The following is a 12,370-nucleotide window of genomic DNA, read 5'->3' as shown; positions in this document are numbered from 1 at the left end:
GGTCAACGAGAGTGTCGAATTTGGTTAACAGAAAATGAAATGTTTATTTGCAACGTGTGGCTTATTTGACCGAATAAAAGTTTCGTTATGACTATGTTGTTACGTATGGAACGCCGTTTGGGTCTTTGCGTGTCCAAAAAGATACACGTCAAATAACAATTTGACCGTCAAGTAAGCTTTAATTTGACACGTCAAATAACAATTTATTATAGAATATTGTGTGTGCTGAATTTGCAGTGCAAGCCAAGCGCCACCATTACTGTCAAAGCTGTACAAAACTGCGTTGGTTATTTGTTCGAACGAATGGGAAAACATCTGTGTAAGCATTTGAATTTAGACCAGGATCAAAAGAGCAGGATCAAAAATGTTTGCAAATATCTTTGATACAGATGTTATTAGCAACTTCTGGGGTAGTTAGCTAGCACCAATGCAACCAGCCTGAAAACAATAACCAGTAGAAACTGCCGTCATTTTCAATATTCTTAGCAATGATTTAGGAATCCATGCGAGTAAGTATTAGCTAGGTAGCCACTTGTTGTTCTACTATTGAAATCACTAGCTAGCCAGCTACTTAACCCTGTTGCCCAAAACTAACGTAAATAAATTTATGAAATGAATGCATTCACTACTGTAAGTCGCTCTAGATAAGAACGTCTGCTAAATGACTGAAATGTCAAATGTAAAAAATGTAAACAGCCAGCTAGCTTCATCTTTCTAGTGTGATTTGACCGGACCAGGTTATGTGTTGTGAAACTAGCCACATTAGTGGAATTTGCGTTTCGGCTTCAAAATAAAGTCCATATTTGAAAGCGATGCAGAAGGTTACAATTGGTGGAATCATGCCATATTTAGACTACTTAATCTTAAACATGGTCGGAGTGTTGGAACGTGGAGCAATGAAATTGAGTATGAGTCTACTCCCACAGAAAATAACTGGGAAGAGTTTACGCAAATATTAGCGTCATAGTAGCTCTTATTGAGGGACTTTGAATGTGGAAATGTACCTACCCAGTCAGCCTATTGTGCGTATTGACATTTATATTGCACTGTACAGCCTTACCTAATGATTGGGATCAATGAAATGGGATATCAGTCTACTCAGTACCCAAGTGCCTTTTCCCCAACGTCCTTCTCAGAGTTATCAGGCTCCAAAACATCCAGGTCATATTGTTTTTCCTCTGGAATAGTGTTCAATACACATAGTAGGTCGACTGGTACAATACATGTGTCTCAATTCACAGTGGTTTCAGGTCCCGCAATAAAAGCTATGACACTAATGTTCTCTGGGTGTCATTGAGTAGAGTAGACTGATACAGTGAAATAAGTATGCCCCCAATGCAATTCTAAAGTCTAATACAACCAGTGTGATTAACACATTTTTGTCAAATTAACAAATTATTGTATTTTGTTGAATTTATATAAGAACATTATTTGTATTCATTTGTATAGCTTTCAATTAGATACCTTTATTTTGAAGGTGAACCAAAAATTCCACAATTGTGGCTAATCCTTATTGTGGCTAGCTTCACATAGGTGGGTCCGACCACGATGAATCAAATAAGAACTGTCTTGGGTGATGACACCTAACTAGATAGTGAGCTAGCTAACTATAGCTACTGAAACAGATTATGTAGTTTTGCAATGTTTTTGGGAAGAACATTGTTTGCATCTATCAGCTTAGCTAGCTTTTTTCTAACCAGCACCGTCCAGTTTGGGGAAGTGTGTCTGCGCTCGTGCGGTAGCGGCAGGTGCACGAGACAAAACTTTACCAGGGTCATAGCATACGTTTCGGCGAATCGTTATGACATGAAATAGGAGTGATAGTGTAATCATTGTGTAATAACTATGTTAAAAAAACATCTGGAAAATGTCAAATGATTACGTGACGTGCAGTAATATTCAGGTCCTGATTGGTCAACAAGCTTATTTGACGCGTCAAATTGTGTAATTTGGCATGTTTCTTTTCTGACTCGCAAAGAACCAAACGGCGTTCCATAGTTATTTGATGTGTATCTTTTTGACATGCAAAGAACCAAACGGCGTTCCATAGTTATTTGATGTGCATCTTTTTGACATGCAAAGAACCAAACGGCGTTCCATAGTTATTTGATGTGTATCTTTTTGACATGCAAAGAACCAAACGGCGTTCCATAGTTATTTGATGTGTCAAATAGTGTTATTTGACGTGTATCTTTTTGACACGCAAAGACCCAAACGGCGTTCCATACAGTTGTGCCTGGTCGCAACGTCATAAACCCCGCCTATTACTACAATTTATCTTCTTTAAATGTGATTTTAAATATAATCCTAACCTTAAACACACTGCTAACCTTTACGATATTGCCAAATGCGATTGTGCTGTGGTAACTAATGGTAAACGTGCCTGTTGTTTACAGGCGTATCTGCCCTCTCATTGGCTAGAACGGTCCCACCTGATCTTGCCCCCTTGGACATTTCTGAGTGCGTTTGTTAGAGCGACCACTAGAGATCAGTCAGTATAATGGATCATCTATGGGAAAAGTGTAAATGTTTGTTATGGTACTTTTGCTGGATTTGTGTAATATTTCTGCTTATTTACTCGACAACTCGACATGAAGTCGACACAAATACGTGTAACTGTGTTCATGCATAAACAAATACGTTTGACATAAAATACTGTTTACATTTCTATGCCTAAATGAGCTCACTACTGACTCAAACAATAGTCTTCTGGCACCATCTAATGGATACAGGTCACATTACAGCCTTTCCCCCTGCCACTTGAGGCTTCCTAGAGAGGCCAGATATAATTGTAGCTGTTAATTATATTGTTGAAGAAGCTATGAGAAAACAACTTCTGGCTAGCTGGATAGAAGCCAACTGTGAACAGAGTGTGCTAGAGAGGAGTCGTCGATTGCCTATATGCTGATATGGCGCGGTAGGAGATGGATGCCGTTTTACAGGCTCCTAACTAATTGTGCTATTGTGTGTGTTTTTTCACATTATTTGTAACTTATTTTGTGCATGTTTCTGCTACCGTCTTTTATAACTGAAAAGAGCTTCTGGATATCAGCACAGCGATTACTCACCTCAAACTGGACGAAGATTTTTTCTTTAACGAGTCGGACACGAAGGATTTACTTCAGACACCAGACAAGGCCCAAATCCCTGTGATTCGCATAAAGAAGAGAAAGAGATATCGGGGACGTAGGTCGGGGTGCCTTGTAAGGATCTGACGGCGAGTGCGTAATCTGCCTCTACCATCAGTTCTATTAGCCAACGTGCAATCATTGGATAATAAAATAGATGAGCTCCGATCAAGACTATCAAATCAGATCAAATTTATTTGTCACGTGTGCCGAATACAACAAGTGTAGTAGACCTTACTGTAAAATGCTTACTTACAGGCCCTTAACCAACAATGCAGTTCAAGAAATAGAGTTGATAAAATATTTACAAAATAAACTAAAGGAAAATAAATCAAATCAATCAAAAGGAAACACAAGAAATGTGCATAACAATAACGAGGCTATATAAAGGGGGTATGTACGGTACCAAGTCAATGTGCGGGAGTACAGGATAGTCGAGGTAATTTGTAAAGTGACTATGCATAGATAATAAACAGTGAGTAGCAGCAGTGTCAAACAAGGGGTGGGGGTCAATGTAGATAGTCTGGGTGGTCATTTGATTAGTTGTTCAGTAGTCTAATGGCTTGGAGAAGAAGCTGTTATGGAGCCAACTGGACATTTAAAACTGTAATATCTTATGTTTCACCAAGTCGTGGCTGAACGACGACATGGATAACATACAGCTGGCTGGGTTTTCCATGCATCGGCAAGATAGAACAGCTGCCTCCGGTAACCAAGGGGTGGTCGGTTTGTGTCTATTTGTAAATAACAGCTGGTGCACAAAATCTAATATTAAGGAAGTCTCAAGGTATTGCTCGCCTGAGGTAGCGTATCTCATGATAAGCTGTAGACCACACTATTTACCAAGAGAGTTTTCATCTATATTTTTCGTAGCTGTCTATTTAGCACCACAAACCGATGCTGGCACTAAGACCTTACTCAAAGAGCTGTGTAAGGCCATAAGCAAACAAGAAAATGCTCATCCAGAGGCGGCGCTCCTAGTGGCCGGGGACTTTAATGCAGGGAAACTTAAATCCGTTTTACCTAATTTCTACCAGTATGTTACATCTGCAACCAGAGGAAAAAAAACCTCTAGACCACCTTTACTCCACACACACGTACAAAGCTCTCCCTCGCCCTCCATTTGGCAAATCTGACCATAATTCTATCCTCCTGATTCCTGCTTACAAGCAAAAACTAAAGCAGGAAGTACCAGTGACTCGCTCAATTTGGAAGTGGTCAGATGACGCAGATGCTAAGCAACAGGACTGTTTTGCTAGCACAGACTGGAATATGTTTCAGGATTCTTCCGATGGCATTGAAGAGTACACAAAATCAGTCACTGGCTTCATCAATAAGTGCATCGATGACGTCGTCCCCACAGTGACCGTACATACATACCCCAACCAGAAGCCATGGATTACAGGCAACATCTGCACTAAACTAAAGGGTAGAGCTGCCACTTTCAAAGAGCGGGACTCTAACCCGGACACTTATAAGAAATCCAGCTATGCCTTCCGATGAACCATCAAACAGGCAAAGCATGAATACAGGCCTAAGATTGAATCATACTGTATTGGCTCCAACGCTCGTCAGATGTGGCAGGGCTTGCAAACTATTACAGACTACAAAGGGAAGCACAGCTGCAAGCTGCCCAGTGACACAAGCCTACCAGATGAGCTAAATTACTTCTATGCTCGCTTCAAGGCAAGCAACACTGAAGCATGCATGAGACCATCAGCTGTTCTGGAAGACTGTGTGATCACGCTCTCCGTAGCCGATGTAAGACCTTTAAACAGGTCAACATTCACAAGGCCTCAGGGCCAGACAGATTACAAGGATGTGTACTCCAAGCATGCGCTGACCAACTGGCAGGTGTCTTCACTGACATTTTCAACCTGTTCCAGACTGAGTCTGTAATACCAACATGTTTCAAGTAGATCACCATAGTCCCTGTGCCCAAGAACACCAAGGTAATATGCCATAAATGACTACCGATCCGTGGCACTCACGTTTGTAGCCATGAAGTGCTTTGAAAGGCTGGTCATGGCTCACATCAACACCATTATCCCAGAAACCCTAGACCCACTCGAATTTGCATACTGCTCCAACAGCTCCACAGATGATGCAATCTCTATTGCATTTCACACTGCCCTTTCCCACCTGGACAAAAAGAACAGCTACGTGAGAATGCTATTCATTGACTACAACTCAGCGTTCAACACCATAGTGCCCTCAAAGCTCACCACTAAGCTAAGTACCCTGGGACTACACACCTGCCTCTGCAACTGTATCCTGGACTTCCTGACGGGCCACCCCAAGTGGTAAGGGTAGGTAACAACACATCCGCCATGCTGATCCACAACACTGGGGCCCCTCAAGGGTGCGTGCTCAGACCTCCCTATTCACCCATTACTGCATGGCCAAACACGACTCCAACACCATCATTAAGTTTGCTGACGACACAGCAGTGGTTGGCCTGATCACTGACAACGATGAGACAGCCTATAGGGAGGAGGTTATAGACCTGGCAGTGTGGTACCAGGATAACAACCTCTCCCTTCACATGATCAAGACAAAGGAGATGATTGTGGACTACAGGAAAAGGAGGACCGAGCACTCTCTCTCTCTCTTTCATCGACAGGCCTGTATTGGAGCAAGTTGAGCGCTTCAAGTTCCTTGGTGTCCACATCACCAACAAACTATCATGGTCCAAAAACACCAACACAGTCATGAAGAGGGCACAACAACACCTATTCCTCCTCAGGAGACTGAAAAGATTTGGCAATGGTCCTCAGATCCTCAAAAAGTTATACAGCTGCACCATCGAGAGCATCCTGACTGGTTGCATCACCGCCTGGTATGGCAACTGCTTGGCCTCCGACCACAAGGCACTACAGAGGGTAGTGCGTACGGCCCAGTACATCACTGGGGCCAAGCTTCGTGTCATCCAGGACCTCTATACCAGGCGGTGTCAGAGGAAGGCCCTGAAAATTGCCAAAGACTCCACCCACTCTAGTCATAGACTGTTCTCTCTGCTACCTCACGGCAAGCAGTACCGGAGCGCCAAGTCCCCCCCCCCCCATTTTTACGCTGCCGCAACTCTCTGCATCTATGCATAGTCACTTTACCTCTACCTACATGTACATATTACCTCAATAACCTTGACTAACCTGTGCCCCCGCACCACTTTTAGTTTATTGTTGCTCTTTAATTATTTGTTATTTTTCTATTTTCTTATTTCTTATACATTTTTTACTTCAGTTTATTTTAGTAAATAATTTCTTAACACGTATTTTTCTTAACACTGCATTGTTGGTTAAGGGCTTGTAAGTAAGCAATTCACTGTAAGGTCTACACCTGTTGTATTCAGCGCATGTGACAAAATACACATTTATTTGATTGGATTTTATTTGCTCCGAAAGTAGTGATGTGCCTAAGTAAGAAAGTAATAAAAGCCATGCACAGCACGTACTTTGGCACACACACACACACACACACACACACACACACACACACACACACACACACACACACACACACACCACACACACACACACACACACACACACACACACTGAATCAGCAACAGTCAATAAATGTCATTACTTGAAAAGGCAGGGGCAAAGTGCAATTTAAACCAACTACAGCAAATCTCTCTCTCTCTCTCTCTCTCTCTCATACATAGTCTCCACCCCTACATCGTCCCAACCCTTTCTCTCTCACACACAGTAGACATATAAAAGCGTAGTAGATATTCTTTGGGGATTTCACAGTTGATAGGAGCCCACTATTAGGTAAGCCTCTCTGCTTTCTCGTGTTTGTGTGCATGTGCGTGCAAACGTGTGTGTGCTGTCTCTGTGCAGTAAGCTCTCTCCCTCTAGTGTTAACTAACACTGACTCAGTGAGGTGGAAATCATGATAAGCTGCTCTTATTAAAGTGTTTTAGCTACCTACTGCTCTAAGCCTGGGGTTGAGGAGTTCTATTTCAACACTTGAATTGGCCATTGGTTTTCCCCATTGGAGTTCAGTTCATTTCGTGTAATGACAAGTGGAATTGAGATGGAATTGATCCAAGTCTTGTTTCTAATTAGATAAAGAGAAGAAGTGAATGATAGAAAGAGGGGATTCAGACAGTCATAAACAACACTTTGGTGTTAAGATATGCAGAGGGATAGAAAGGGGAAGAAAGACATTGTGGAGCCTCAGACACAGTTGGCACATTGCTTGAGCATTTCCAGGGCCATGAAAACTCATGGGTAATGATGTTTATTAGTGAAGTGGAGACTAAGAAGATATACTGAGTTGTCTCTTGTTGTACGAATATTAAAGGGGCCAGGCTGTGGGATTGAGGTTCACTGCCAACTTGTGCTATCCATTAAAGAAAGAAAAGAATAGACAAAGAGAGAAAGGACATCTCTGATACATTTTGGGACACATTCCTCACAAACGTGAGGTAAAAAACACCTAATTAGACATGATTAGTTTGGTTTGTGGACTACTCTACACTGAGAACACCCTATGGCATGTGTGTGTGTCAATCGCTTTTTCTCAAGTAGAGCAGAGACAAATATACGGGGTACTGGTCTAAAAGTGTTCAATAAACAGACAAGTAGTATTAGAACTGAGGCTTGGCTAATGTAGTTAGACTGAGGCATTTGCCTATAATATTTACATTGCCTGGATATTGGTGTTTGAGAGAGTACGAGAGTGTTTGTAATTTATCATCTCTTTGACATCATCACTGGAGGCAGTGATTCCGTCTGATGTTGTCATTACAGGACACGTGTGACATCATCAGCATTATGTAGGGTCCTCAGCACTGTATGGTAGTCAGTCTGTCTGACTGATGTTGTCTGATGTTGTTATCTAAACACACACAAGTTCCACTAGGACTGTACATAGGGCCCAAGGACAGGGCAGGCAGCCAGCCAGTCAGCCAGCCAGTCAGTCTAGCACAGGTTCCAGCTGGATATGTTGAAAATGTAAAAAACCTTTATTGGCACAATTACATTGTTTTACGTAGAGAGAGGGAGGGAGAGAGAGAGAGGGAGAAAGAGAGAGAGAGGGGGGAGAGTGAGAGAGAGTGAGAGAGAGGGGGAGAGTGAGAGAGAGGGAGAGAGAGAGAGAGGGAGAGAGGGAGGGAGAGAGGGGGGAGAGTGAGAGAAAGAGAAAGAGAGAGGGAGAGTGAGAGAGAGAGAGAGCGAGAGAGAGAGAGAGAGGGGGGAGAGTGAGAGAGAAAGAGAGAGAGAGATAAAGAGAGGGAAAGAGACAGAGAGAGAGAGAGAGGGAAAGAGAGAGATAAAGAGAGAGAGAGAGAGAGAAAGAGAGAGAAAGAGAGGGAAAGAGAGATAAAGAGAGGGAAAGAGAGAGAGAAAAAGCCTTATCTCAGACTGGCAAATAAAAAGAAAAGATTAAGATGGGGAAAAGAACACAGACACTGGACAGAGGAACTCTGCCTAGAAGGCCAGCATCCCGGAGTCGCCTCTTCACTGTTGACGTTGAGGCGGTGTTTTGCGGGTACTATTTAATGAAGCTGCCGGTTGAGGACCTGTGAGGCATCTGTTTCTCAAACTAGACACTCTAAATGTACTTGTCCTCTTGCTCAGTTATGCACCGGGACCTCCCACTCCTCTTTCTATTCTGGTTAAAGACAGTTTGCGCTGTTCTGTGAAGGGAGTAGTACACAGCGTTGTACGAGATCTTCAGTTTCTTGCCAATTTCTTGCATGGAACAGCCTTCATTTCTCAGAACAAGAATAGACTGACGAGCTTCAGAAGAAAGTTCTTTGTTTCTGGCCATTTTCAGCCTGTAATCGAACCCACAAATGCTAATGCTCCAGATACTCAACTAGTCTAAAGAAGGCCAGTTTTATTGCTTCTTTAATCAGAACAACAGTTTTCAGCTGTGCTAACATAATTGCAAAAGGGTTTTCTAATGATCAATTAGCCTTTTAAAATGATAAACTTGGATTAGCTAACACAACGTACCATTGGAACACAGGAGTGATGGTTGCTGATAATGGGCCACTGTACACCTATGTACATATTCTATTAAAAAAATCAGCCATTTCCAGCTACAATAGTCACTTACAACATTAACAATGTCAACACTGTATTTCTGATCAATTTTATGTTATTTTAATGGACAAAAAATGTAATTTTCTTTCAAAAACAAGGACATTTCTACGTGACCTCAAACTTTTGAACGGCAGTGTACAAGAGAAACACACACACACACACACACGTGCATGTGTGTGCCGCATAGATCTTTTATGTGTGTGTGTGGGTTTAAGGTGTTTCCAGTCTTTCTGACTTTGGCATGGCAGATTTGTCAGAGTGTCTGTGGAGACTGTCGCCGGGCCTGGCAGCAGCATGCACCACCTCGTGTTCTGGTGAAATTGACTGTAACAATGTTTACTCTGCTGCTGTATCCTGATCACATGGTCAGGGTAAAATAAAGGTTGGCCTGGCCACCTGACTCACTCTAGGCCCTGTCTCAGTCTGGCCCTTCCTGCCTGTGTCTGTCTCTGTGTCTGTGTGTGCTTTTGTGTGTGTGTGTCCTGTAGATATGTTGTAACATGTATGTAATAGATTGTTATATGCAGGTCTAGAGTTCAGAGGCAGGATGAATGGGTGAGTTTATACAGCCAGAGAGGTGTGAGAGGGAAGAAATTAGACTGCCCACAGCAAAGCAGTTACTCTAAAAACACTTTCTTATTTCAATTCTAATCACTCTCACTTTTACAAGATTTGCATCTGACATATTCCTAGGTCAAACAATTATAAATATGTTCAGACATATTAAGATAAAGACATATAACCCATTTTCAGACTTGAAACTATTGCTAGTTTTGTTGAGGAAGAATTAGCATGGACTGCAGTATCTAATGTGAATCACTTCAGAGAGTGAGTAGGTACAGGAGTGTCTGGATGACTTCATTCATGTTTTGGGCACTCGGCAGACATCATCATCCTTCCAGACACAGCCTCATCCACTTCTGCCTCGACTGACTGGAGGTGTTTGTATCTGTCTGTCTGTCTGTCTGTCTGTCTGTCTGTCTGTCTGTCTGTCTGTCTGTCTGTCTGTCTGTCTGTCTGTCTGTCTGTCTGTCTGTGCGTGTATGCATGTTATGCATGACTGAATGAGTGAATGAGAGAGTGAGAGGTTATGGAGGAGTTATGACTAATCTGTTACATTAACTCTAATCTTTTCATTTGTAAGCTCCCGATTCCACATTCACCGAGCATGTCTTCCTGTCAAAGGATTTAAGACTAGAGAATTAGCTAATACGCATGACTAAATGTGAAATCATATACAGACGTAGGATGTTAATTTGAGCCAGTTTGCTATAGCAGCAAAATAATCCTGCAGCAACAGGAAATAAGAATTATTATGTGGATTATAATTAATGGAATTTTTTTTAGGGGTTGATGCATTTTTTATCTGAAATTTCAAAGTGGATTTTTTTTTATTTCAGAAGCCTTTTTAAACCTCAAATACCCTACAAGGAACTACAAGGAAAGTTCTCCTGCAACAGGGTGATCAAATTAATATCCTAAATCTGTATCGCTGTGTTGGCAGAAAATGACTTCCCGTTAGCATTGAGTTTCTGGGGGTATAATGTCTCAAACCTCAGTCCTGTGTGTAGTGAAGGTCTGCTGAGTCAAAGTGAAACTGAACACTCCCGCCACGTAGGTCAGTCTGTGTGTAACTGATGTGCCAACCTGCCACGTAGGTGCGGCCCAGTGAGTGGTAGTGGTCTGTATGTTTAACCCCCTATTATTATATCTGGATAGTTTTACAGAGACAAGAGTGTGTATGTGAAACTCTCACTCTCTCTCTCGGTCTCTATCCCTTTCCCTCCCCCATTTCTCTACCCCCCCCCCCCCTCTCTCTCTCTCTCTCTCTCTCTCTCTCTCTCTCTCTCTCTCTCTCTGTCTCTATCTCTCTCAATTCAATTCGATTTTCAAAGGTGCTTTATTAGCATGGGAAACATATGAAATAAACAATCACAAATCACTCTCATCAGTCTAATATCCCAGTCATGGAGGAGGGATACAGAATTGACCTGGACTACATCACGGAGCGCATCATCACCGTATCCTTCCCCCAGGCATGCCCAGACCAGACCTACCTCCAGAACCTGCGTGACATCACACAGATGCTCAAATCCAAACATGGCCACAACTACATGGTGAGGAATGGAGGGGCTATAGACCACTAAAAGTGGTAGAGTCTGACCCATAATTGATCTATACACCCATCCTCATCATTGTCTTCCTCTTCCTCATCTCCCTCTTCCCTCCATCAGTAGTTAATGAGCTACAGAAAAATGGTCTAAAATATTTATTTTATTTCCCTAGGTGATCAACCTCTCAGAGAAGAATGATAGCCTGACCCAGATGAACCCCAAGGTGAAATGAATACTGTAGCTGTTGCCTCTCTGTGTGTACTACTCAAGACCACTGAGCTAAAGACTAGCTTGGGGAGCTAACAAAAGCCTTCAGATCTCAAGAAAGGTTATTAATCAAGGTTACTGTGTGCGTGTTATGTGTGTGCGTGCATGTGTGTTTTGTCTCAGGTGTTGGACACGGGCTGGCTAGACCTGCTGGCCCCGTCCATGGAACAGATGTGTGGTGTGTGTAAGACCATGGAAAACTGGCTCCACTCACACACACAGCATGTTCTGGTCATGCACTGTCGGGTAGGAATCACACACACAGACACACAAAGAAAAAGTAAACACACATATTATTATTAACATGGGAACACTTTATTTGGATAGTGCTCTACAGACAGATGATATGTTACAGACTAGTAACACTTCAACTAACTATCTACTAACCCTAACCCTAGCCCTAACCCCTAACCCTAACGCAAACCCTAACCCCTAAGCCTAAAATACAGTTTTTACAATTGAGGACCTGCAAAATATCCTCACTTCTCAGAATCTTTGCTGGTTTACTATTCTTGTGAGGACTTCTGGTACTCCCAATTATAGTAAAATATGCACACACACACACACACACACACACACACACACACACACACACACACACACACACACACACACACACACACACACACACACACACACACAGGCTTATTAGACACACCCAACATTTCTACCTCTCCTTGCTCTTCTTTTGACCTCCTGACCTGTGTCTTGGCTCCGGCCCCTACAGGGTGGACAAGGCAGAGTCGGGGTGATGGTGGCCTCCTACATCCACTTCAGCAGCATATCAACCAGGTAACACTGA

At 42.6% G+C, this 12,370-nt stretch overlaps 1 protein-coding gene across 2 annotated transcripts in view; it reads left to right on the top strand.

Annotated features, from left to right (window-relative positions):
- Nucleotides 1-6,790: 6,790 nt before the first annotated feature.
- Nucleotides 6,791-12,370, top strand: part of tns3.2 (tensin 3, tandem duplicate 2) — a 93,676-nt gene continuing 88,096 nt past the window's right edge. For both annotated transcript variants that reach the window (XM_045687764.2, XM_045687763.2), the window contains exons 1-5: nt 6,791-6,904; nt 11,083-11,304; nt 11,474-11,524; nt 11,692-11,814; nt 12,296-12,360. In XM_045687764.2, the coding sequence (XP_045543720.1) occupies nt 11,155-11,304; nt 11,474-11,524; nt 11,692-11,814; nt 12,296-12,360 (389 nt within the window). In that variant the 5' untranslated portion in view covers nt 6,791-6,904; nt 11,083-11,154. The remainder of the gene's footprint in view (nt 6,905-11,082; nt 11,305-11,473; nt 11,525-11,691; nt 11,815-12,295; nt 12,361-12,370) is intronic.

The sequence above is a fragment of the Salmo salar genome, chromosome 10 (assembly GCF_965601325.2).
Source record: "Salmo salar chromosome 10, fSalSal1, whole genome shotgun sequence".
NCBI lineage: Eukaryota > Metazoa > Chordata > Actinopteri > Salmoniformes > Salmonidae > Salmo > Salmo salar.
Note: the sequence above shows the minus strand (reverse complement) of the source record. Positions and strands in the feature narration are given on the sequence as shown.